Source organism: Leucopleurus acutus (genome assembly GCF_964270905.1).
Source record: "Leucopleurus acutus genome assembly, chromosome: 2".
Lineage (NCBI taxonomy): Eukaryota > Metazoa > Chordata > Mammalia > Artiodactyla > Delphinidae > Leucopleurus > Leucopleurus acutus.
The window spans coordinates 69,484,120-69,511,706 of NC_139143.1; the positions used below are offsets into that span (position 1 = coordinate 69,484,120).

The following is a 27,587-nucleotide window of genomic DNA, read 5'->3' on the forward strand; positions in this document are numbered from 1 at the left end:
TGATACAAGGGAAGTTTTTTTTGTTTTGTTTTGTTTTGTTTTTTTGTGGCACGCAAGGCTCTCACTGCTGTGGCCTCTCCTGTTGCGGAGCACAGGCTGTGGACGCACAGGCCCAGAGGCCATGGCTCACGGGCCCAGCCGCTCCGCGGCAGGTAGGCTCCTCCCGGACGGGGGCACGAACCCATGTCCCCTGCATTGGTAGGCGGACTCTCAACCACTGCGCCACCAGGGAAGCCCAAGGGAAGTTTTTCAAAAGGAAAAAAGTAAAGAAAGTAAATGTATAGCATTTTATTTATTGCCTTAAGTTTAAAGCACTTTTACATATGATATTAAATTTAGAAAACTGCTTTACGTTAAATTATTATGTAATTTATAGCTGATAAAGCAGTTTGCTTTTTTTCTGTGCTTGAGAGAGTGGCTTCCGTCCACTGCTTGGAAGGAAAGAGAATATTTTATTTTTTAATCCCCTTCATTCACAATGGATTAGCTAGGTGGAGGATCTCTGTCTAGGAGAGACCGGTTGACCAGGAACGGAGGTATTAGCTGCTATAGATTTGTTGGTTAGAATTAGCAGAAGGAAGGGCTGGCAGTGGAGGTGGGAAGAGAAAAGGGAGAGTTCCCTAGTCTTGGTTTTACCTGCTTGGGAGCAAGGTAGTGAGGGTGGAAAGATCAGCCCTTTCCCGGGTGTGAGTCCAGCGATGTGGGCTCACTGTGTAAGTCACTGGACTTAATTGAAGGAAGGCAGCTCTAAGACAGCCCTGCTGGGTTACTAGGAGGCTGACTTGGAGGAGTCTTTGCATTAAACTGATTGATAGTCTCTCCGTGTCTGGGAGAGGTGTTTTGGCTTCATGTCAGAGCTCTCATCAGACAGGCCTGCGCTGTGAGAGGTTTGAAAAACGGTTAGGATGAAAAAATTGACTCTTTAATAATAAATTATAATGATGCTTTGTATTTATAGCGCATCATTCAACTGAGGGAGCTCTAAGTTCTTTATGGATATTAACTCACCTTTCACACAATAGAGAAAAGATAATTTTGTCAATTCAGTATTTTTGTATTCTTTTTTTTTTTTTCTTTTACGGGGGAAGAGGTAGCTATTACAGGGATGTTTTCCTGTATTAATCTGGAGGCAAGAAGTCTTCCTTTTTTTTTTTTTTGCTGGAAATCTTTTCTTATTGGATATCACATAAGAAGTTAAAAATGAATAGTGCTGCCTAAAATGTGTGTGTATGTGCATTTATATGTCTATGTGGTTGTAGTATCTATATAAATATTTAATGTTTATGGTCTAAGCCTTCTCCCTCAGTTGTCATGAGCTAGAATTTATGAGTTACTGAACAGGGGGGCTATTATTATTTGCTTTTGCACCTAAATGATTTAAAAGTCAATTATGAATTGGCTGAGGGGATTGGAGAACTATGCCATGTAATGTGGCCTCAGCAATTTCGATTTGCTACCAAATGTCTGGAATGAGGAAGTGTCTGGGGTGGGAAATAGTTCACAGACATACCATATGGGTATTAAACCAACCAGCCAGAGGCCTTAGGTCACTGGGATATAGCAACTCTGCTGAGTTTCATCTGGCTGGGTTAGGAGGCGGGGCCAGAGGGTGCTAGGGCATATACAGGCGGACCCATAAATCTAGGAATAAAGCAGAACCCCAGGACTGGCCAAAACAATGACCAAAAACCAGGCAAGCCCACAGAGACGCTGGTCACAACAAGCCAGCCCTCAACACTTAGGTCTGTACTCTACGCCCCTAGTGACAATTAGAGCCAGCGCCAACCGGCTCTACGGTCCCCTGGGAAGGGAATGTAAACATTTACTGCATTTCCTATTTATCTGCAAAGTGCCAGTCTTCTGAGTCACTAAGGCAGAGAAGCAGGATGGAAGGCAGTAATAACCCAATGCAACAGAATTATTTGTCGAATGGAAAATTCCCCTAAGGAATTCACGTCCTTTGAACATTCCAAATGGGAGGTGGGAGTTTTCCGGTGGTAAACAGAGGTGGCAAATAGGTGATTCATACACTGGGTCCCTCCACTGGGGACTTTATGGCTTTGTGTTTGCATGAAGGGATGCTGAAAATCAGATTATGTTCACCTCAGAATTAGCCAGGAGCAAAGGGCAAAACTTTCTTAACAGGCTTGGAGTCCACAGTGAATTTTGAAAAGCGAGCGTGCACCACAGTGAGCATTCATCATAAATCTTCGATTGCCTCTGGGTTCTGGCCTGGATGCTAAAAAGGATGAAGTACTTTTGGAACAAGAGCCAGGCCTTCTGATGCCTTTGTATGTTAACTAGCTAATCAAGGTGCTCCAGCCTGTCTGGCTCTTGCTATCCAGTTATTACTCAGTTGGTTTAACAGTCCCCACCCTTGAACATTGAAATTGCTGCTCGGCGTATATATATGTATGCGTGTGTATATGTGTATACATGGGTACCTATGTGTGTATATATATGTATGTGTATGTATACATATACATGCACACGCATATGTTTTCCCTCATAAATGAATAAATGAAACTGAATTACACTTTATTTTCAGTATCTAGGTGACCCTTAAAACTGAGGGGAAAAGGGGATTGGACAGGCAGGGCAGGGAAATGATTATTTTGTAGGTCAACTCTAAATGAAAATTTCCCCCAAAACATTAGTTCCAAATTCTAATATTAAAAAAAGTCTAAAGTAGCACAACATAAAGATGGACTTAAATTTTTTTTTTTTTTTCTGTACGCGGGCCTCTCGCTGTTGTGGCCCCCTCCCGTTGTGGAGCACAGGCTCCGGACGCGCAGGCTCAGCGGCCATGGCTCACGGGCCCAGCCGCTCCGCGGCATGTGGGATCTTCCCGGACCGGGGCACGAACCCGTGTCCCCTGCATCGGCAGGCGGTCTCTCAACCACTGTGCCACCAGGGAAGCCCCTGGACTTAAATTTAATACACAAAACCATGTAGCGCCTTGGGTCAGTCCAAAGACAAACTGATTTTTATTTTTCCTCTAAAGACGGTCAAAGTTAACCTCGCAAATGGTCAGAAAAATATGAAGAAGGAGGGTTCTTTTCTTTGTTCATTTGTTTGATTTGAGGTTCTCTAAGTGAAGTGATTGGTACCAGTCGTGAGATCTGTGCTGAGCTGCAAACCCCAAAGCTGCAACCTGAGCCCCCAGTGAAGTTAATTAAGTTTGAGTCTTGGGCTGGTTGATGCCAGAATCAATCTAACGTGTTGTCAGCAGGCTAAGCCAGAAGAGCAGAGCTCCAACGAGGAATTTCTATGCAGTAAATATCACTTAAATTCCACTCAAAGTTGGAGCTGGTGTCAAAGTCCAAGAAAGCAATATTCCCTGGCAACTGCTGTCAGGAGTGTGTTTGTGCCTGGCTACGTATCATCTGAACACTCAAATTAGCAGAGAAGAAGGATAGTGAGTTAATATCATCCAGCTGACTGCTCAAAGAACTGCTTTAACGGTAGCCAGAGAAATGTGGAGAGGGCACAACCAGTCATCAATGACCTCCAAATGACTAGATGCTCATAATTTTCTGGCAGCCTGGGCTAGATAAATAATTCCTGCTGTGAAATAAATGAATTCCCTGAAATATTTCAGGGAAACCAATGCCATCACTTCCCGGTTGCTCAGCTACAAGGAGCTGGAGAAACACTGTAGGAGGAGTAGAGGAAAGGGGGCAGGGAATCTACCCACTGGTAGATGTCTGTCTCACTGCCTGCTTGTTTATGAGGGGCTGGTGAGCCCAGCGAGGTTGGCGTGGTGGGGGGAGTAGGAGGTCTTCCAAGAACTCTGAATATGAGGGTTGTAAACATATTCCGCCTCTGGACAGGTCTTTGGAAGGGAAGGAAGGAGGCTGGGAGAGAAGGAAGGAAGGAAGGAAGGAAGGAAGGAAGGAAGGAGGGACAGGAGAGAGGGACAGAGGGAGGGAGGGATGAAGGAAGGAGGGAAGAGGATATATGGAAAGGGAGATTGGAGATGGGAGGTAGAAGGAGAGAAAAGAGAAAGGCAAGAGACAGTGATATCAATTAAAAAAGGAAATCAACAAAAGATCAGAAGAGAGAGAGCAAGAGGGAGAGAAGGATAGAGGGAGAGAGAGGAAAGAGAAAGGAATGAATACTAGGTAGCTCTAAAGTGATACGCACCTTTTTTTTTTTTTTTTTTTTACAGAACACACACTGCAGATAAATACTGCAATCTTCAAACTTTTTCAGTAATGGTATTTCTCTTATTCTTCCCCTTTGCTTTGTTCTTACATTAATTTAAAAATATTTGCTTTTAAAACACAGACAGTTGAAGTTTGGGGTTAGTGCTGTCACCCTCCGTTTCCAGTGGTTTGAAGGTAGAACAACTACAGGCGAAATTCTTCCCTTTCTTCTCCAACTTCCTTCACTTACCCAGCTTCCTGCTTGCCCGACTTTCTTTCTGCTTTCGGAAAAGGGATGAGGGGCTGAGAAAATTAGCTTTGGGGAGTTCGAGGTATTTGGGTTCTTAACTGCTTCAGGAGCCAGCACCCTTGCCCAAAGGAGAGGCCGCCAGTCCTGAGCCTGAGAGCCACCTCTCCCAGGGAGTTTGCTACCAGGACTATTTCCAAGCCATTCTTGAGGGAAGCCACACCAAGAGACGTTCAGAACTAGAGCTAAATTCCTCCTCCCCTGAAGAAGAACAGGGGTGTTTAGGAACCCTCACACCCCACGCAGCAGGGAGGCAGCCCGTGTATTTGGCGCTGTTTGTGAAAAGCCAGTCCCAAACACAGGCTGCGGAAATCAATCAGCTGCCTTCCGGGCACAGCACAAATTGAGAATGCAGAAAAACTGTTACTTCATCCTTGTGTGGTTGCAATCCTGGGGTGATTTTGTTCAAGGAGACTGGCATCTCCCAGGGGGAAATAATTATAAACTTATTATTTCCGTTTATAAATTAAGCTTCTCAAAGGAAGGGAATGTAAAAACAGTTTTATTACTGCCCAGTGAAAAGACAATTGCTATTGGCCACAACTGGCCCATTCTGGGTAAAAACAATGCATAACAAAACACACGACATAGTCAACTACAGGGGTTTCTTTCTGAGGCAGTTATAAAAGGCCTGTGTCTTATTAGCAGTGTCAGGATTTCTGGGGGTGTCTTGCTGTCCCACGGAATGAGAAGGCCGTCTCCAGGGTGGTGTCCTTCTTAAGTCAGAAAACAAAACATTAAAAACAAACACACAAACAAGCAAACAAACCTTTTCTTTTTCACCATTACTCTGACCATCCCCCTTTAAGTTTGTAGGACATAGTACTCCTGGAAAAAGAAACTTCCTTAGCTGAAATGAATCACTGGTTTTAATTCTGGCAATAGGGTGACATTCTCCTTTTTCTATTTTATTTTATTTTATTTTTTTTTTTTATTTTTGGCTGCTTCAGGTCTTTGTTGCGGGATCTTCATTGTGGCATACAGCTTCTTTCGCTGCAGCATGCGGGCTTCTAATTGTAGCACAGGGGCTCCAGGGTGCATGGACTCTGTAGTTTGCGGCACGCGGCCTCTAATTGAGGCCCGTGGGCTCAGTGGTTGTGGTGTGTGGGTTTAGTTGCCCCATGGTATGTGGAATCTTAGTTCGCCGACCAGGGATTGAATCCTTGTCCTCTGCATTGGAAGGCAGACTCTTAACCACTGGACCACCAGTGAAGTCCCTGGCATTCTCCTTAATTTAATAATTTTAGGAAATAAATTGATGTAGATTCAGATCAAATTTCAACCACTCATTTCAATGGGGTCTATTTTTTTAAGTTTAAAAGTTTGATGTTGTTCCAAAAAATAGTGACTCTTTGAACTTGATGTTCAACGAATAACTTAGTGCAATTTCAAGTTCCCACTAAATTGGAGGCTAAACTGCAGGCTCAAGAGAAAAGAGATGCAAGTTACAAACCTAGATTCTAAATATCCCAGCAGACTATCTCCGTGAAACTGACTTTTTTGGTGTGTGTGTGTGTGTGTGTGTGTGTGTGTGTCAATAAGTGTATGTGTGTTACCCTCCCTTTCCTGCTCTCCTTTAAAAAAAATAAATGATGACTTTTTCGGGTCTCTGCTTCCAGGTATGAAGGGCTTTGGCCATTTGAAGTCAGATGAGAGGCAGGAATGCGCGATACTAATTGGGTGCATCCTGGTGTGCTAATAGAAAGGGCAGGCAGTGTGACTGCGGGTTTCTGAGTTTGCTGTCTGTACCTGGCCTTTCTGGGGACTGAGAAAGGCTTGCTGGCCTCAGGTCATAGGTTACACTGCAGACTTGACTGCCGTTCCCTGGATGATTCCTGTACCAGAGTGGACAGTGTGGCCTCTATGCTAACCAGCCCAGAGTAGCTCATGCTCAGTGGTCACACAGGAAAGCCGCACACAGACACTAGGAAGGATTGCCAGGATGGCCGGGTGACTGCCCCTCCTCCAGAAAGTGGGATCAAGCAAATGGAGCAGTCCCCAAGTCCTTAGGGCCAGGGCTGCTGGCAACACGTCACGCAAGTCTGTGTGAGGCGACAGGGAATGATGGCACCTTGGGAAGGGTGGAGAGGTGACAGAGAAATAAAAGCCTGGTGGGGAGAATCAAGGGGAATGCAGGGAGGAGGCCACTGAGAGAAAAACCAGAGGGAGGAGGTGTGTCAGCCTGAGGATAGGATGACACAGGAGAGGGGAAGCAGGAGGAAGGCTGAAGGGCTTCAGCCCCGCAAGCATGGTGGTCAGACCTCTCCACGGGGAAGAGGCTCGGTCTGGCTGCCTTCTACGTGCTGGTCACATTCTTCTGACAGAGAGAACCTAGGCTGGGAAATGGCCCAGGTGTCTCTTCTCTGTAAATGGGTCTGGAGGGCCCCGGCAAACATCTCCCAGCAGGGGCTTGGCCCCGGCCCAAAGGAATATTTCACCTCCCTTCCTGGTTTGGACACTTCTGAGAGGCAGGGCGCTCCCTCTCCCATGGGCTCTTGTGCGAATAGACCCACTCATTGCACATGCAGACACTCCCAGGTCCTGATCCAGGGCGCACCATCTGTGTGTTTGGATACCCAAGGGACACCATTTTTTCCAGCATTGCCACCCGTTGCTAAGGTTTTGTTCCCTAAACCACACTGGTCCAGCCGCACAGTCAGACTCAGTGCCTGGCACATACAGGCCTCTCCTGTGAGCTGTGTTTTGGGACGGGTTCCAGGAATGCTGGCCTGTGACCCCAGAGCAACCCAAACCCCAGCCTGTCCTCGTCCTGGGATGTGAGAGGGGAATGCCAGTCCCTGAGTTGGATGAGCAGACAGATGTGCTCCCATCTGCCTTCTGGGCTTGAAGAGGTCCAGGCGGGGAGAGGACCTGGGCTCGGCTCTGACCAGCCTGTGATGGAGACAAGCTCCGTGTGATTTCTACCATGCTAAATGTCCCCTTTCCTCCTGTGGGCTTCTACTACTCTGTGAATTGGCTGGAACTAGGCTTTAACTCCAGGATCCCATCAGCTACCTACCTCCTGTTGGTGTGTGTATGAAGAATGCAGAATAATTTAGATATTCATTGACTTAAAGTGCATCTAAGGGGGGATGGGCACCACGATGGGGAGGAGACTAATAAAAGGCATCAAAAATGTATTTTACTATTTTCTCTTATTTCAAAATTGTATATTCTTTTTTTTTTTTTTTTTTTTTTGCGGTACGCGGGCCTCTCACTGTTGTGGCCTCTCCCGTTGCGGAGCACAGGCTCCGGACGCGCAGGCTCAGCGGCCATGGCTCACGGGCCTAGCCGCTCCGCGGCATGTGGGATCTTCCCGGACTGGGGCACGAACCCGTGTCCCCTGCATCGGCAGGCGGACTCTCAACCACTGCGCCACCAGGGAAGCCCCTCAAAATTGTATATTCTTATATAATATACTGTAGAACTTGGAAAATAGGGAAAGGCATAAAAAAGATTTAAATCACCCATAATTTTTTTTTTTTGCGGTACACGGGCCTCTCACTGTTGTGGCCTCTCCCGTTGCGGAGCATAGGCTCCTGACGCACAGGCTCAGTGGCCATGGCTCACGGGCCCAGCCGCTCTGCAGCATGTGGGATCTTCCTGGACCGGGGCACGAACCCATGTCCCCTGCATCGGCAGGCGGACTCCCAACCACTGCGCCACTAGGGAAGCCCTAAATCACCCATAATTTCACAAAACAGAGATGAAGCCACTGTTGACAGTTTGCTCTATTTTCTTCCGTTTGCTTTTCTATAGTGGTATCTGCATCTCTGTCTATATGCTTATAAATCTAGATTTAGAATCAAGTAGGAAGCGCCATAGCGTGCTGCAGGAGCCCCATGGGCTCTGGTAGTAGATCTCATTGATTCCTGGCGGTCCTGGTGAGACGTCCTGAGGACCCAAACTATGGAGTAATTGAGAGAGCAAGAGAGGAGGTGACATCCCAGGTTCCCCCATCCTGCCCCGCATACCCACACCGGTACCTCCACCGGAGAGGAGGGAGGGCAGAGGCTGGCTTGGAAGCCACACGGTGAACTCCCTCTCATGGGAGAGAGCCACCATCAGAGGTGGCAGCCCACGTTTGCGCGCGTCCCCGGCGCAGCAGCTGCAGGGGCGGCAGGCTTTGTGGGGCCTTTGATCCATGAGAACAAAGTACGTCACAGGCGAGTGCTTGCGGGGCGTGGGCAGAGCACACAAGGGTTGCCAAAGTGACAAACACACCTCCAGGAAAGCCTTCCAGCTCTGGCTGTGCTCCAATCCAGGCAGCAGCCCCCCTCTGTCTCACGTAGGACCTGCATAGGAAGCTTGGGAATGCACGTGGCCCTTCCCCCTGGTGCTCCCAGCTCTGACCCAGCTCCAGCTCACAGGAGCTCAGAAATAAGTCACCCGAGGGCTCCTCGGGACTAGTCGGCAGCCCCTCGAGGTGAGAAGCTGGGCCCTTCCTGTACCTTGCTGCACACAGGGGCGGATTTTTCTGATACCCACTCACGTTTCTTTTGGACAGCTGAGACATAAAGCTCTTAGTCTTTATATTGTTTTTCTTGTCAAAGCTTTCGGGGATTAGAGAGAGACAGTTGAAAACACAGGAATGAGGGCGGGAGCTCACTCTGGGCTCAGCTCCAGAGCAGGGATTGGGGTGAATCCCAGCTGAATTTATCATTTATTCATTCGTCGAACACTTAGGATCACCTACTTTGTGCTGGCACTCGCTAAGGATTGCAGAGAAAGAAATATAAAGAAGAATATAATATATTCCAGATCTTGTGGAGTTTAATTTTTAACAGGGACAGACCTGTCATCAAATAATTAGTGAAAATGTGTCAAAAGCTAGAGTCTGATAAGTCTGAAACATTACCATAAACTTATTTTAAAACATAATGTTAGCCACATTTTGAAACAATACACTCCATAGGATTTACTTCAACCTCCAGACAACTTATCAGGGAATTCTTCTAAGTTTAAAGCAATGAGTGCAATTGTCAATGTGAAAAAAACACAAGAAATACACTACAGAGTGTCCAAAAAACTTGGAAACCCTGACGAAGTACTGTATTTCTTGTACCTTTTAAAAACAAGATTAACAATTGGATCTATTTCTTTAATGTAGAAGTATTTCACCTGAACAGGTATCTGAAGGTTGAAGGAGAACATATTGAATGTAATTTTTGAAAAGGTAGCTGATATTCTGTTTGACAATAAATTTAACTCATGATTCCTGATTTTTCGGGCACCTGTAGATTAGAAACAGGTGCCCGTGGCAGGGAGATTAGTTCTGCCTAAAGGAAGCACAGAAGTTTTCCCAGAGGAGGTAACATTTGATCTGAGCCTTGAAAGATGAGTAAAAGTTTTGTTAAGCTGAAGAATTTAGTGGAAGGATGAGCTGGGCAGTCTTGCTGGAAGCCGTTGGCTGGCCCTCCCAGAAGGCTTATCCTTTCTGGGTGAACCTCGGCCTGTTGTTTGCTCAGGTGGCAGTAGGATGCTGCCCTGGGTGGCAGTTCTGCCTGGCAGGGCCTGGGCCTGTCCACAGCCTGGAACCCACCCGTGAGAAAAGGCCCTGGCAGTCTTCCTCCCTCGGAGCCTCTGGGGCTGCAGCATCCCATCCTACTCACTTATGCTTATGCCAAGGCCATGCACGCAGGGACACCAGGGAAGGTGGAGGGCATTTTGGGAATCTGACACTTTGTGACGCCTCATTAAGAAATCTTAAGTAGTTTTCTTCCTGATGACTAGCTTGAACACTGGATCACAGCCGGCAGGAACCAGAGAGATTGTCATATAAACACCCTTATTCTGGAGGCGAAGAAACCAGGGGTGAAGTAACTTCCCTAAGGTTGCATACTTTGGGTAATAGCATTAGCCCAGGCTCCCATAAAAACTGTCTTTCAGGCCTCTTCCAACTCATAGGTTCTTTGAAATGTAGGGGGCAAAATTCATTCACTTTATACATTTTATACATTATACATTTTATACATACAAAATTCATTCATTTTATACAAAATTCATTCATTTTATACATACATTTTATACATATACATTCATTTTATACATTCATTCATTTTATACATTAATGGCCATCAATCAATCAATCAGCCGCTTAATCATCCAAACAATTATGTAATGACTGAGTGCCAGTGATGTCTACCACTAGGCTTCCTACAGTGGTAGAATCTAAAGAACTAGAAGCCAGGCTCTGTCTTTGCCCTTGAGCATCGTGCAATCTAGTTGAGTAGGAAAGAACCCCTCAGACACAATGAGAGTAACAAAGTGCGCTTGGTGCTCAAAAATAATTAAAGCTAAGGACGTTGGTGTAGGCTGGAGCTCTAGGAGAAGGGAGCCTTAGGGGGAGGGGAGAGCTGAGAAAGGCTTGGAAGGGATTACTAGAGGGAAGGAGAAAGGCAGGATCCGGGTGGAGAGCTGTGGGAAGCATTTGGGAAAGCTCGTGAGTGCCTGTTTATATACAAGCCTACGCTCGCTCCTGCACTCTCCCAGGCTCCCTGCTTCACCTCACAGTGGTTTTCATCTTCTAGGATTGGTAGGTGGTTTTGCCCCTTCTCCATCCAGGATAAATCAGTGGAGAAATAGAGGGGTGAGATGCCAGCTCCGTTTCTGCTGCAACATTATTTCCCCTTCGCTGGTCATTCTGGCATGTTTGGAAAATTGGACTTGTTCTCTGGCCAACTAACGCTGCAATAGGAAGTAAAGCATGCTTCAGGGTGCCCAGGCCCCCCATCCTATTTCCACACAGTCCTGAGCAAACCACTCAGAGTCCCTAAATTGCTCAGAGCAGCTGTGGCTCTGGTACCAGGAGCAAAGGCCAATGTTAAGACAGTGCTGATGCGGTGTGAGATGCCCACCCCAGCTCCTGACGCCACCCAGGCTGGTGTCTCACTGCAGCTGTTCAGAGCCTCCCAAGACACAGGTGGAAGCAAGGGCTTCCCGGGCAGGCCCCAGCACTCAGCAAGCTGGTCCTCAGCAAATGACTGGATGTGAAAAAACCGGAGCCAGAAGGAGAAAAAGAAATTATGGGACTGTCCTCGTTAGTATATTTTAAACAAAGCAGAACTCCAGGCAGCCATGTTAGGGACGGCATGATGTCCACGTGAGATCACACATCAACACGATGAAATGTGGGGAATGAACACGAGACGGACCTGCCAGGTCGGGGCTGTAATCCCTTGAGTTCCTCTGAAAAAAGTGACCGAGTGTGGAGGCACTGGTCGCTGTTGGGTTGCTCTGTGTCTACGACAGGGAGCCTTGGGGCTGCCTTCCTTCAAGGAGCAGCCTGTCTGCAAATGCTCAGGTCGGGGTGGATGCATTCATAGAATCTTCCAGACCCAGCCAACCCAGAAGGCAGTGGTGCCAGCAGTGAAGCGTACAAGAGAACATGGAGCAGCATGTTAAAATGCAGATCCCTGGACCCTCCTTTAGAGACTCTAATTCAGCCGCCCTGGGGCGGTGCTGACACCGGCCCCAGACCAACCTGGCAAGCACTGCTGAGGGCTTTGGCTCTGCTGCCAGCCAAGAGGGGTAGAGCAGCCCCTCTTCACCCAGGAACTAGCTCATCTGACTTTTTCGGTCCTTCGCAGTCAAAATTCTCTGCGTTGGTATTTATCATAACACCCTGTTACGCGACCTGGTTCGTTCAAGCCAGAGGAAACCAGGAGAAGCCAACAGGGGTTATCTTCTGGGTCACTCCCCTCCCCACCGTGGCCCCTCACTCCTGGGGTGGGTGAGAGAGAACACAGCCCAGACACGGCCAGTCCCCGTGCGCCCAGGAGCTCCACAGAGCGCTGCCCCATCAGAGGGGCAGATGAACTCCAGGGCTCGCTTTCTGCTGGGCGTGAGGTGAGCACCGGGAAGGCCCTGACGCTGAGTGTTCAGGGCTCCAAAACGAAAGCAGCCTCGGATTCTGAGAGCGGCAGCTTTGACATTTGGAGTCCCCCTGTGTGAGAACAGAGAGACCCCTGTGCCTCCTCCTGGCTCTCTGAGAAGGGGAAGTAGCGCTGGTGGGACTGAGGCTCTCGGCGGGGGAGGTTTATGTCTCCAGAAGGGCCTTCGGATGGGAAGGCAGCGGCGTGTCCTCAAGGCCGTGCGGTGGACACGTGTGGGCGTGTGCCGGGACGCACAGAGCCAGGCCTTCTCCCGGTCACTCTCTGTCCCTCCCCGCTCCCCATGCAGGCCCCAGGGCCTGCCTCTCCGGGCGGACCCCTGGACAGTTCTCCCTGGCGTCTGGGAGGTAGCCCCTCAGGCCCCAGCCCCGGAGCCGGCACGGATCCAGCCACCCCCGAGCGCTCCCAGCCCCAGGCCGACGTCCCCGCAGAGGCGGTGGGGCTGGGGAAGGGACCGCAAGCGGGGGCGGGCGCATGAGCGTGTGTGAACAGTTCAAGTTCAGACGGGAGATCTCGGGCGATAACCCAGGCCCTGGATGGCGCCGCTCGACAGGAAACCTCGAGCGAGGAGACAGCTGTGGGCCGAGGGGAGGAGCTGCTGCTCCCGTAACCGCACTGCGAGGCGGTGGGAGCCGGGAGCCCGCCCTGGCCGCGTCGGGAGGAAGGGTCCCAGAGCCCTGCCCTGCGCCCAGGGTTCCTCTCCCTCTGGGGAATTCGGTTGGTGACTTGGGGTGCGGTCCGGCACACCTGGGCTTTGGCTGTGGTTGGACAGAAGAGGCCAGCCTCGGAGCGCACTGGGTGGGTGGGCTGTGACAGCCTAGGCAGGACCCCCCTCTGTCGGACGTGGGTGGCCAGGGCCCAGGGGTGTGAGCACGACTACCTCTAGAGAAGCCCCGGAAGCCAACCCCTGCTTCTCCCGTCCCCTTTCAAGGGGGACCTCCACACGTGGAACAGTGAGCTTGGCCTCAGAAAGCTCAAGCTTGCCTCTTTAAAATCCCGGGGAGTTGCTTACCCCATAAAGTACTTGTGTCTGATTTCCAATCGAAACAGCATGTCCTCCCCAGATCTCGGAGAAGCTGAAGCTTGATGCAGGGGGAAGCTGCTCAGCGGGGCCTCATCCTGGGCTTCACCCCCAGCCTGCCACAGTATAGCAAGAGAAGCCCATCACAGGGTCTGCAAAGGTGGAGGAGGCATGGCCCCGGATTCAGGGAGCCCTCAGCTGGAGGGGGCATCAGTCAAACAGATAGATACACAGGTTTCTGCTGTGGGTGCTGCCGGAGCCCCGAGGGGGTACCCTCAGTCGCCTGGGGCCAGCAGGATGGTTTCCAGAGGGCAGATGAGGGCTGCAGGGATGGCCCCTCTGCCTCCCTTCTGTCCTATGGTCTTCCTTGGGTTGTTCAGGCAGCTCAGCTCCTGATGCCCAGAAACCTGCTTGGCTTCTTGGGTACCCGACTCCCAGGGAGCAGTGGTATGGCTGGAGCGAGGCCGTGGGTCAGAGGTGCTTTCACCTGGCTGGGCTGGTGCTCATGTCAGGGATGGGGCAAGGAGGGACTTGCGTGTGAAAACATCTCTTTTCTGCAGCACTGGATAATAATAGCAACAATAACGATTGTGCTATTCATTAGCAGTAATTGTTTTGATGTTCATGCATAAATGTATTAAAATTTCCCAAAATGCCACTAGAGTGAAAATTTCTGTATATTTGAAATACTTCCAAATGCCAGCAAGTCATCACTGGAAATGTACTGAGACACAGCCAAGTTCGAGGTGCTTTGCTAGATGGGCGAGTCCCTGTCCCTCCACTTTCTGCTTGTTTAGAACTGTGCCGCACACACCTGGTTTGACTTAAGGGTTCACGTTATTTGTTTTTGTTTGGGTCGTTTAATATTATAAGTGTAATATACTCTCATAGAATTTCAAAGAGCACAAAAAGCTGCAAAGTAGAAAATAAGTAAAATTTTCCGGACATCCTCCTCCACTCATTCCTGTCCAGAGTTAACCATGGAAAATATATTTTGTGTATGTAGCTATCCAGATATATAGATAGGTAGATAGATAGATATAGATACTTCTTTACTGTGGTAAGTTATAAATGATATAAAATTACCATTCAACCATTTATAAGCGTACGATTCAGTGGCGTGAAGTACATTCCCAATGCTGTGCAGCCATCATCACTATCTGTTTCCAGAACTTTCTTTTCTTTTTTTACTGTCTTATAGACTTTTTATTTTTTAAAGAAATTACACACTTAATAGTAATAATAATTAATAATACACTAGTTTTGGTGCGTAGTTCTTTGAATTTTAAAATTTGGGTAGATTCATGTAACCATGATCACAAACAGGATACAGAGCAATTTCCCTCCCCAACTTCCTTCTGTAGTTTAGAGTTTTATATATTCAGGATTCAATCCTCTTTTATGTGTGTGATTCAAAAATATTTTCTCCCAGCTAGTGGCTTCTCCTCAAACAAAGGGAATATACTTAACAAATTATGTGCAAAAGCTTGTACACTGAAAAGCACAAACCATGTTTACAGAAACTAGAGTTCTAAATGGAGAGATTCATCATAATCACGAATGTTTCCAGAACTTTTTCATCATCCCAAGCAGAAACTCCATCCAGATACGTTTTTATGTCCGTATCAGTATACATATGCAGCCTACATAATATACCTCTTGTTTTTTATACACAAATATTAAACACACCATTCCAGAGCTTGCCTTTCACCTAATTATCCTGAAGATCTTTCCACAGCAGCACACACAGAACTATCTGTTGTGTTCATTTTTTTGAACTACTATACATGAACACACCAAAATTTATTTATCTGGTTTCTGGCTGGTGGACGTTTACCTTGTTTTTCTTCTTTTTTTTTTTTTCTTTTTTCTGCTCCTGCAGATAATGTTGCAATAAATATCTTTGTGCATATATCTCTGCATACTGTGAGGGCTTATCTGCAGAATAAATTTTCAGAGAAATGGCAAAATCCTGCTTGGAACTTTTACATGAGGGTTTTGCTCTAGAGTGGATTTCGTTTAAACGGTGCTAACGTTCAAGAGCATAATGACAGGGCTGTGTGCTGTGTGCTGTGTGAAAGAACAAAGGCCTGGCGAGACATGGCCTCTCCTCCAGGCTCTGCTCCACGGGCACCTTGGGACCTCAGGAGAGTCACTTCACCTCCTTGACCTTCAGACTCTTCATCTGCAAAGTGGAGCACATGAGATCTGCCTGGCTTCACTTCACTTCACTCTTGTTAGGATCAAATGAAATCAAGAACGTAAAAGAGTTCTGTAACTGTAAAGTGTAGAGCAAATGTTTGGTATGACCACAATTGTTATAGTGTCAATCCCTGGAGTCAACCGGGAAAGCCACGGGTCCAAGCTGGCAGCAAGAGGGAAGAATGAGTCCTTCTTTCTCCCTTTTTCTCTCGATAGGTATAGATATAGATGTATATGTATACATACATGCATATATGTATATATACACATATACGTATATATTTCTGTGTGTGTGTGTGTGTGTGTGTGTGTATCTTGCTTATAACTGTGCCTGGTACAGAGCAAGTGCTGTCCACTAAAATGAGAGACTTGTCCGTGGGCCTTGAGGGGCTGCTGGGAAGGTGGAAGGAGTGGAAAGAACTGAAACGTGAATTCTGCTCACCAAGGGAGATCACTGCCTGTCGTTGTTTTACTCCCAGAGCATTGATGAGGGCGTCGTCTCCCCGGGGTCTCCTCAGCGCCCCGTGCATCTCTCCTAATGGGAAGATCCGCTTACGTGCTCACCGCCCTACTCAGCTGTGAGGCTAGATCTGTGTCTACTTGCTCCCCACTGCCTAGCACAGTGCCTGCACCTTCTGCTAACAACGATGGCCTATCACGGTGTTTTGAGTACTTACTATGTATCAGGCACTGTGCTAGGTTCTTGATTACATGCAATATGCCCCCTCCTTACAGTGACTCAGAAGTTAGGAATTATGGTGGCTGTTTTCCGAGAAGGAAACTGTATTAGTCTGCTAGAGCTGCCGTAACAAAGTACCACAGACTTAGTGGCTTAAACAACAGACATTAATTTTCTCACAGTTCTGGAGGCTGGAAAGTCTGAGCTTAAGGTGTCGGCAGGGTTGGTTTCTTCTAAGGGCCTCTCTCCTCGGCTTCTCTCTGTATCTTCACGTGGTCTTCCCTCTGTGCGTGCCTGTGTCCTAATCGCGTCTTCTTATAAGGACACCAGTCATAATGGATTAACACCCACCCTAAGACCTCATTTTAACTTACTTTCCTCTTTAAAGACCCTATCTTCAAATACAATCACTTTCTGAGGTACTGGGGGTTAGGGCTTCAGCATACGAATTTTGAGGGGACACAATACAGCCATAACAGAAACAAAGGCTTGGTGGTCATAAGTGTAATGAACGATGAGCGAGCAAAACTGAATGGACTTGCATCCATCCCTTCAGCAGAAATAAACCACTCTCTGCGTGGAAACCATAGCTTCGTTTATGGGACAAGGGCAGAAAAAGATAAAGTAACTACATTCGGGTGGATGAAGGCAAATCACGGAGGACCTCACAGAGCAGGCTGGCCCCCTGGGAGTGCAGCCAGGATCTTAGGCCCATCCTGCAGCTCACCTGTCTTGCATCTCCAGCCAACCCAATGGCCCAAGGCAACTGTGAACCCAATTGGCTTCAATATTTTTCTTTTAAATTTTATTCATGTTTTTGAAATTACAAAAATAATGTGTATTTGTTGTAAAAAGAGAAAACCCTGCAATTGCTCATCTCATGAAGAGTAAAATCCACTCACCAAAGAGGTTCTAACTAATGCCCCCCCCCCCTTGTCACCTTCTAACCTCGTCTTCTAGCACTATCCCTCTTCCATGCCACCCTGGCCACACCCACTTCCTTTCTGTTCAGCCACACCAGGCTTGGGGTCACCACAGGACCTTTGTACCTGCTGTCCCTCTGCCAGGAGTGCCCTTCCTCCCCAAACCCTCACAGCTGTGATCTTCTAACCAGCTATGAAAAACGGGATCCATCTCTTTGTCATTTTGTACTTTTATTTATCTGACCAGTAGTGAGATTGAGTGTCTTTTTAGATGCTTATAAGCAATTTATTTTTCCTCCTCTGAGAATTGCCTACTTTTATATCTTTAGCTGATTTTTCTCTTGGACCAGTTGTCTTAGCTTTCATTTTTCAAAGTATTACTGACTAAATTCTAAACCTATAAAAAGCTTTAGGAATGAAGCGGTTCATCACAGAATGTTTTACAATGGTGAAAAATTGGAAACAAATGGCCATCCATTGGGGAATGGTTAAATAAACAGTGGAAGGATTATGACGCAACCTTTAAAAAGAATATTCAGGAAAACTATAAAGTAACATGAAATATGAATATGTGAAATAACATGGAAATATAATTTTAAATTATAACACTAACTGAAAAAATGTTTTTTTCAGGGAAAATTTTTTTATGTAGGATGATTACAATTTATAAATAACAAACACTTTGGAAGGCAATCTGCCATCATGTTAATAGTAGCTGTGTTTGAACGTGGTATTACGGGTGATTTTGATTTTTTTCTACTTTCCTGCACTTTTATAATGAGTAGATTTACTTGAAAATAAAAAGTGATCACAGAAAAAAATTTTAAATTATTGCACCAACATAACAAATTTAACGGAAATAAAAATAGAGAAAGGGAGATACTTACTCATAGCCCTGTTACTTCTATGAAATCAAACAGCTCCCTTTTTGCCCCATTCCCTTAGAATCCTTGCCTATGGGGAAATAATTTGTAGATCATTGTGACCAGATGATTAGCTTTACAATGAAACATGAATATTTGAAATGCAACACTGAGGAGGGAGTTGAGGAGACTGGCAAATTAAAGCGATTAGCAATAAATTACATGGTACTGATAAATGACATAGACTTGTTCTGCAGGTCAAGGTGATTAGGATGTCTCCAAGTGGGTCAGCCTCTCTGGGCATTGACCAGTGTGGGTCCTGGCCTCACATTTTTTTTTTTTTTTTTGTGGTACGCGGGCCTCTCACTGTTGCGGCCTCTCCCGTTGCGGAGCACAGGCTCCGGACGCGCAGGCTCAGCGGCCATGGCTCACGGGCCCAGCCGCTCCGCTGGCATGTGGGATCCTCCCGGACCGGGGCATGAACCCGTGTCCCCTGCATCGGCAGGCGGACTCTCAACCACTGCGCCAACAGGGAAGACCCCTGACCTCACATTTGACAGCAGGTCAGCTGTACCTGTTAACCCCCTAGGCCTTTCAGCCCCTTGTCTCCTCCAAGAAAGAAGGTCATTTGTGAACTCAGGACATCAACTACTAACGTGGATCCTTTGAGAAGGAAGGTCTCCACAGCCTGGTGAGGATCCCTTCTCCCCATCCCTGAAGACCAGTAAGTGGTCCAAGGGTATTACCAAATGGTGGTTAGGACTCTGGACCACATGGTGTCTGGATTGTGGATTCAAACAGGCCTGGGTTCAACCCTGGCTCTAGACCTGAGGCACGTTATTAAACCTCTCCAAGTCTCAGGCTTCCCAGCTGTAAAATCATAGTTGCTGTAAGGATCAAATCAGAAAACTCACACATGCTTCCTGGCACAAAATAAATCTTCAGCTCGTGGTTATAACTATTACCCTGTGTGTCTAGCCTATGTTTTTCCTGCTGCAGTGAAAGGTAGTTGCTCAGTGAAAGAGAGCAACTCCCCAGGCCCTCCCCTGGGTGCCTATGAGGCTGCGGTCGACAGGCTGAGCATCACGCCCAGCAGAGGTACCCCCTTTGCTCTGCCACTGCCTTCCTGAAAACACATGACTTCCTGTTTTCTAAATTCTCAGCCTGCAATGTCATCACCGATTGTGTCTGAGTCTGGAGGTGGGGCTGGGCAGCAGCAGGACCCTGGGCTCAAGGTTGGAGATGCAAAAGGAGATCAGGAGTCTTGGAAGCTGCTCCTACCTGAATCATAGGCTATTAGTATTGATGCCATTAGCTCCTATGTAGTGAGAGCTTACTAGCCCGTCCCATTTACCTCACCCACCCTGGGAGGTAGCTATGATTATCCCGTGTTCACACAGCTAGTTAAGCAGCAGAGCCAGGTCTCAAGTTGTCTACCTTCAAAGGATTAACTCTTGCTGTGATGCTAAAGTGCTTCGTATGAAGGCAGAGACAAGCTGGTCATGGGTGGGATTTTAAAGGCCCTATAGACGTGGGAGAATCTGTGTGCTTTGTGCTTCTGGAGGCAGAACTAAGACCAAAGTTGTTTTTTAAAAGCTCCGAAAATTTGAGCTCTTCACCAGTAATTGATGGGTGGTGAGCTCCTGGTCACCTGAGCTATTCAAGCAGAGGCTGGAGGTATTAGAGAAGAAACTCCTACTAAAGGTAGGAAGCTCTCTGAATGAGAGAAACCCCAGACGCACCGGGATAAAGTGGAGAGACTTTGCATCAGACGGAATTTGGGAACTTTCTAGCTGAGTGATCTTTCTGAGACTCAGTTTCCTCCTCTGAGCAGAACTGGCAGTCATTCTGCCCATATCATACAGAGTTGTTCTGGGGATTAAACCCGGTAACACAAGGACAGAGTTCTCTAAACTGGACACAGTGCAAATGTAAGTTACCTCGTTATCATTTGGTGAAGCCAGGAGTTCTCAGGATAGCCACACACTATTGAGCTCCTGTTTTATACCAAGTACTTTATACATATGCATTGTCTGGTTTTATCATATACCCTGAAAGGTGGGTCGTTCCATCTTGAGCCGGGGAAGCTGACCAGGTTCCGTCCCCAACCTTGGCCTGATGGGACATGATGGGGTGGGAAGTCCTGGTCCACTCCTGCTGCTGCTTGTACTTTCAGAGCCTCTATCGTGGCAAAGAAGTTCACCTGAGACCCCTGGGCTCAGCACGTGCCACCAGGCAGGGCGCTTTCTCCACACACTGTTACTCATTTCATCTGCATAACTATCCTGTGAAGTCAGTCTTATTATTAAAACCCCTTTTGCAGATGGAGGAATTGAAGCTCAGAGTGGTTAAGAGAGCTGTCCCCAACCACAAAGCCAGTAAGAAGCAGATTCAGAATTTAAATCTTAGCCTTTCTGGCTCTAAGGCTTATGTTCTTTCCTCTTCTCAAGTGGCCTCGTATGTGTTAGGTGAGAAGGGGAAATAAGCAAGTGAAACCAAAATGCATCATCTGTGCTTTCCAGGGCTTGTCGGGGAGGGAGACACGATGTGAAAAGTTCACAAACTGCTGTGACAGTGTCAAAAGCCAGCAAACAGTATAAGGGCTGTGAATTCAGAGCTAGGCGAAAACTCTGTGTCCTACACCTAAAGGTGAGGTGCACCTAAGGCAGAAGGGTTAGACGAGTACCTGGAATTGGGAGACTCAATAATCCCATCCAGCTCTGCTGCTAATCTGCAGGTGTCGTTTTAAAAGTACAGCTTGGGGTTCAAATGGGAGGTATCCTTATAAGTTGGATGTGAGGGAGTTCAGCAGATGCTCTGCTCCTAAAAAGGACTTGCTGGAGGGGGAGATGGGTACCAGTGTGTGTCTGCAGCTTCGGGCTACAGCAGGGCCAGGTTGATTAAGTCCTGTTCTCTCTGTTCACGGAAGCTTCCAGTCTGCCTGAGAGACAGAAAAACAACACAATTCAAATACATCTCACCCAGAGAAACCAGACCCTGTAAGGGCAGGTGTCTCCTCCAGGCTGCCTTCTGGGGCCCCAGAATCTTCCTGTTAATGGTCAGTGCCATGAAACTTTCTGAACGCAGGGCTTTTATGAAGATGACAAAAGGGTGTATAGAGGTGGCTGGGCTCACTGTCACTAATAAGACTCATAACGATTTTGATGGCAATGAACGTATGGACAGATACGCTGTGATCTGACTCCGGTTTCCCCTGGAGTCTCACAGGGCGTGTCCCAGGCATCCTGTGTCAACCAAAAAATAATGCAGGAGGCTGCAAATAAGGAAGGAGTTTATTTGGGGTCTTAAGTACTGAAATTTGGGAGACACAGATTCGGGTAACCCTGAAAGAGTGTTCAGAGGAAGAGAAAGCATCAGGGACTTAGAAAGACGAACAGCCAGCAGGCTGTTAAGAGTTGCCTAGAGAGAAGTGTGATTGATTCTGACATGAGTTGGAAATTATTTGTCCTTCAGGAATCTCAAGTTGTTCTAGAGTGGGGGTTCCATAAGTAGATAGACGGTCATGTGTTATTTTAGGGTAAGGGTCCAGAAAGTGTCTTGAGTTTCTGGCAGGTGTTCTGGATGACATCATCAGGTCAAAAGGTCAGATTCCACCCAGGCTGAGACGTGCATAAGTCACATTTTCTTAATGGTCTCCTGGCTCCATTTTAGAGAGCTCTCTTAGCGATGCTGAGGCAATTTTGATTTTCCTTTCACACCTGCTACCTGGCAGGAAGGCTTCAGCTTATCATGCTGTCGGCCCACTTCACCAGTGCCTACTTGATGGGTGACAGTGTGATGACAGGGGGGCTGGGAAACACCTGGAATCCAGGTTCCCGGTTCAGCCAGGCCCTGGCCAACTGGAGCGGCCCCAAGTGTGTGGTGGGGATTGCAGTGAGCGTGCTAGCAGGCAGCCTCCTGGCTCTGAGCAAACACAAGCTGCAGGCTGGATCACCTTTTGTCCCCAGTGTTCTAATCTCAGATCCACTGCGGGAAGTACCTGAGTATGCAGGGCCAAGCTCTTCTGAAGCTCCAGCCTGCTTTTTCTCCAGGTGACATTAGGGTCGTGCTTTGCCCTGGAGTAACTGGAATCACCTTTAAATCGCCTGTCTCAGCCTGGCCACCTGGCGTGAGGCCTGATCCTGGAGCACCTGTAAGACCACTCCAACCCTGCAGCACCTAGATGTGTTCCAGCCCAGCTGGGCTTCAGTTTCCGTATTTGCCATGTGTCTGTCCGGACGCGGGGGTCCAGGGAGCCTGGGGCTGTGGCCCGTGGATTGGGTCACCCGTTGCACCTGGGTAATGTGGACTGGGGCTGGGGAATTGGGGAAGGATTCCCTTACTCAGCTTTGCTGAGTCTGCCTGCAGGGGCCCACGGAGTGGCTTGTGGAGGCCCAGGTTGGATGGGAAAAGGACCATGGCGTCAGGTTCCACCCCCAGCTCTCACCCTGCAGCTCAGCTGGGAGCATCGCTTTCCTGCTTTGTAAATAGGGTCTCCTGCTTTGTCAATAGGGTGAGATCCCCTTTCACAAGGTCACCATCATGTCCAGGCCTGGGCTAGGAGGCTACTGCTAGGTTTTGACCCTTTCTTCCTCAAATAAATGTATTGGTGGTGATTTGGAAAAAAAAAAATCACGGTGATAACAATGGCTGATGTATGGAGCACTTATTACCTGCCAGGTCCTGCACCCCGTGATAATTATCTTAATTAAGCTTCACCATCACCTAATGAGACAGGTAATATTACTATCCCCATTTTACAGATGAGGAAACTGAGACTTAGAGAAGTTCAATAATACACAGTTCAGAAGTACACAAAAATGACAGTGCATGTGAGTCTTTAATTTTGTTCTTTGTCTCTGTTTGGCATGGAATTTATACTTGTTATAGGGTATGGCTGTATCACTATGGAAGGCTGCACCCGAGTGACACTGCAGCTCTGAATCTCAACCCTGCTGTGCACTGGCCCATGCTCATGCCCAGGCCCTACCCCAGACCAATTAAATGAGAACCTGGGGGCATAAGGGAGTGGGCTAATTCTAATATGCAGCCAGGATTGAGAGCGAGAACGCTCAATCAGTATCTGGGTACTTGTTCAAGTGCTGGGGTTCTCTGGGGTGCTGTGGACTTGGGACAGGGGATGGGAAGCGTGAAGTAAAACAGCTTCTCCACTTGTCTAGGAAAACAGCCACCATATAACCCCATTAAATACCTCTCTTTGGGACCGAATGTGGCGGAGACAGAAACAGCGTGACAAATGGCTCACGGAAGGAGGCGAACAGGTCTCTGCTTTGGGGATGGTGCGGGGCTGGGAAGAAGCTGGAACTGGGAGTGTCTGTGGCTCCTGCCTTTGAGTTGTCATTTTGGAAAGCTGCCTGCTGTTCAAGGGAAGCCCCTCCACCCTGGGTGTGGCCTCATGAGCTAAGCTATAAGCTCCATGAGAGCAGGGACTCAGAAGACCCTACCCAAATGCTAGACATCATTAGCCTTATGGAGGAAATTTACAAAAACACCTACCGATACATTCTCTCATTTGATTCTCACTACACCCTCAAGATAGACATGATTATCCACCATTTTACACATGGTGAAACTGAGGCCCAGAGAGGTAAGGGGACTTGCCCAAGACCACACAGCTACTTAGTGGCAGGGGAAGGACTAGAACACATCTGATACCCAATCCAGGGCTCTTTCTATTTCAATATCCCCTGACATCAAGCAAAAGGTCAATAAATATTTAATTAGTCACGTGATTGAATTAGGTCCTGGGTCCCCTCAGGGAGCTTTCTGGATGACCACTGCTTTCCTCAGTCCCGTTCTTCCCTGCATGGGCACAGCTGGACTAGGCAGAGGGAAGCTTCCTACCCTGGGAAGTGTGTGGCTATTAATACCCTTTCCTCCACCAAACCACACACAGCACACCTGTCTTTGGTCATAAAATCATGCTGCTCTTTGAAAAGGAAGAAAGAAAGAAAACCTTTTTCTATTACTTATCTCTGGGGAGGCGCCCAATCCCCTCCCCCACTGCACTGGCTCTGCACAACACCAAGGAATATTTCTTCTGGTTTGTTATAAATTTACTGTCCGGTAATTTTTCTCTTCTCATTTTATGTGACAGGCAACTGAGCGATTGTCTCCCAACCCTTTTTCTGAATCTCAACCACCCCCATAAATTGCCGCTGTCACCTCCTCTCCAGTCCTAAAAGGAAAAACACCCCAGCTTTGGTGGCCTTTGCTGGGGGCTGGCCTGTCTCCTCGAGGACTTCGGACACCCACCCTTGGTCAGCAGGGGCTTCCGGCATTGCCTCAGGGCCGGAAGGCAGGCCAACCTCGTGTAGGGGGCCTGGCATCTTCCCTGAAAATTCCATAGATCTAATGAATGTCTTCCCTGTGCTCTGTGCTCTGATGCTGGGGGTGAAGGAAGAGGCAAGCATGAAGATGCGGCCATTGTTCTCCAGCACTTACTCCAGCCTAGATGGAGGGGAATTTCATAATCCATCAATCCATCAGCACACTGAATTCTCACTAGGGGCTGTGATGGCGGAACCTGAGTCCCATTCCAGCAGCTGAGTGGAGCGGGTGGTGCTAGCAATGGTAGGCGGGGAAGAGGAACCAGCCCCAGCAAAGGCAGGTGGGTAGAGCAGGAGGGGCAGTGTGGGGAGAAGGCGTGCTGGGGCCTGGACCTGGGCTGCTAAGTCAGGGCTGGACTTTGCTCAGGAAGACTGGCTCGTGGATGGTTTCTGAGAAGGGGCTATGGGAAGTTTACAAAGAGATCAGCTGCCCGGCGCCAGGAGGGCCCCAGAGTTAGGGAAGGAGTAAAAGGTTTGAGGACAGAGGGAGTCACGAGGTGGAGGTGGGGACTCTGGAGCAGGCTTGCATCACCTGCTCCCAGGGCTTGTGGCAGAAGCACGTGGGGGAAAGGAGAGGAGACATGCTGCCTGGGCTGTCCTGGGCTGCTTCTCATTTGCTGTGTGCGTGCTCCTGGCGAAAACTGAGCTTCTCTGTGCCTCCGTGTGTCCGTGTGGGGCTGTTGGGAGGATCTGACAAGTTATTACATCAAAGCGGTGTCCGGCACCGAGTACACACTAAAGAAATGTTACAGTTTTCACCCTGGTCAACAGAAGAGGCAGCTGAAATAGGGTAAATAACCTGCCCCAAGTCACAAAACTAGTAAGGATGAGACCTTGTTCCAGTGCACGTTATCCCATTCCCGTAGCCCCGACGTAGTCCTGCAGGCGGCCATGGGAGGGCGCCCCGGGCCCGGGAGAGACTGTGGCCGCGGGACCGCTGCTTCTCTGATACCAGGCAGGGGCGGAGTGAGACGCCTACTACGCCCCGTTTTACACCCGAGTTGCTGCACACATACCTGGTAGGAAGAACAGTGTCTCCCCACTCATAGTGCAGTGAGCTCTCAAGTAGAAATGCTAACTTTTATTTAACCAGAATATTTACCGTACCTTTTTCCCCAACTCCATTGTACTCCAGTTTGCACAGGACAGTTTGACCAAGGTTGTTATGGCAGCAGGGATTAGGGGCCCCTTGGTAATTTGGCGTGGCTTCCGGAATGCATGGTTCAGATGGGGCTCACACCCAGCTGGGCTCCCGTGCCGTGAGGCAGCCGCCCTGTGCCCAGTGGACAAGTTCACCTTCCATTCACCTTCCTGCCTTCCAGGCTTTGTGGCCCTACCGGGTGCCATGTCCACTGTTGGGGCAGGTTAGGTTTTCCCAGGGGCTGGTCCAAGGTGCGGAGAGAGGTTGTGCAGGTGGGGTATGGAGAGTGGACCCAGCACCCTGTCGTGGTTTCCTTGACCCTTCAGGGGACCCCTGCCCCGCCCCCGGGGGTTGTGAGGGCATGTTCCGTCACCTGAGCCTGACTGACCAATCTCACCTCTCGACACAGCGGCACAGAGCTTCGGCCTGCTCGATCCTAAACTATGCTACCTGTTGGATGGGATCCTCTTCATCTACGGTGTCATTGTCACTGCCCTGTTCCTGAGAGCGAAGGTGGGTACCACTGGGTTCTGGGGGGAGGGCATGGGCTCCCCAGCTCGGTGGATGTTCAGAGGGCCTTGGTGCTGGAAAGTCTCAAGCGTGGGTGGTACCTGAGTTTTGGTGTACATGGGCAAAGGGACCAGCCAAGTGTGCCCACTGCGGGGGGGTGGGGAAGGGGGGGATGTCTGGCTGAGTGGGACAGAGTGGGATGGTGAGTCTAGTGCTGGCCCCTTAGTGAGGAGACATAGAGATGTGTGAACATCAAAGCGTCCCAGGGCAGGGTTTCTGCTGGCAGGAAAGGGGGTTATACTTCAGGCAGTGAAGAGCAGGGAGGTGGGGAATCTCTTTCCAGATTCTGCTGTCCCAACTTCTGACCCATGCTCGGCCAGCCTTTTCTCTTCAAACCTGTTTGCTTATCAGTACGAGGGAGGGTTGGCCCAGAGCCTGGGTTTTCACCTAGTGCCCTGCAGACCCTGCATTTCTTGGAGGGGCTGGGACTGGGGGTGGCCGTGGCATGGGCAGAGGGTGGAAGGACTTCCTGAACGGAGGCCTCAGTCGTTATGACTTCCGTGCCTCAACCCATTTCTCTTTTGGATTTTGGACTTTGCAAAAGATTTTATTATAAGAAATAGTGTCTTATGGATTTTCTTAAGTTTGAGCAACGCTGCCCTAAATGATCTCTCAGGTGGTTCCCAATGCTCTGAATCTGCAAAACCGCGCAGTTTCAGCTGAGGGGCATGAACTGAAAACAGATCGAGGCCATGCACCCGGGGCAGGTCCTCAGGACACAGTGCCACACGGAAAGCACCCTGCTGCAGAGGTCAAGTTAGAAGGTGGGACCTTGCACAGCCACCATCCTCGTCGAGGTGTCCTCCGAGCCCCTGAGAGGAAGGGGCCTGGAGAACCTCCCGGAACCCAGGGGTCGCGGCCCGCGAGCCCGGCGCTTCTGCGCACGCGCGAGGGCGAGGGCCAAGGACCGGAAGCTGCGGCTAGTGCCGCGGGCCCGTGCGGTGGCTTCGCTTGGCCTCCGGGAGGTGTAAGGACAGCTGAGCTCAGAAAAGAAGCTGCCGCGCCACCGGCTCGCGCAAGGACCCAGCCCCCCCGCAGGCAGGGCGCGCGCCGTTGGCCGTCGAGGAGCGGAGCGAGGCTGCCTGCGCAGAGAGTAACACGCTTTCTCTCCTCTTCATCCAGTTCAGCAGGAGTGCTGACGTCCCCGCCTACCAGCAGGGCCAGAACCAGGTCTATAATGTAAGTCCGCCTCTCCCGTACAGCCCGGTCTAGAGAAAGTGCAGTCCTCTGCTGGGACGTGGGGAAAACAGCGGCCGGAGCTCGGTTGTAGGTCTCGTCCGCGGCTGTCAGCCTTGCAAGTTGTTTGAACCTCCCTGGGGCTCAGTTTCCTAACCCTGAAAACGGGGTTAGTCATGGTGCCTGCCTCGGGGGGGTTCTCTGAGGATGCGGCGCGCTCGCGGTGTGATGCACGGCAAGCGCCTGCGTAGTGTAGTGCCTGCCCCTAGCGAGCCCCCGCCTGGCAGCGATTTCGCAGGCCGGAGGGGTGGAGTG

At 49.0% G+C, this 27,587-nt stretch overlaps 1 protein-coding gene across 1 annotated transcript in view; it reads left to right on the forward strand.

Moving 5' to 3' along the window:
• CD247 (CD247 molecule) overlaps nucleotides 1-27,587 on the forward strand; it is a 77,602-nt gene that overhangs the window by 44,791 nt on the left and 5,224 nt on the right. The window contains exons 2-3 of the mRNA XM_082861470.1: nucleotides 25,936-26,039; nucleotides 27,219-27,275. Of these exons, the coding sequence (XP_082717596.1) occupies nucleotides 25,936-26,039; nucleotides 27,219-27,275 (161 nt within the window). The remainder of the gene's footprint in view (nucleotides 1-25,935; nucleotides 26,040-27,218; nucleotides 27,276-27,587) is intronic.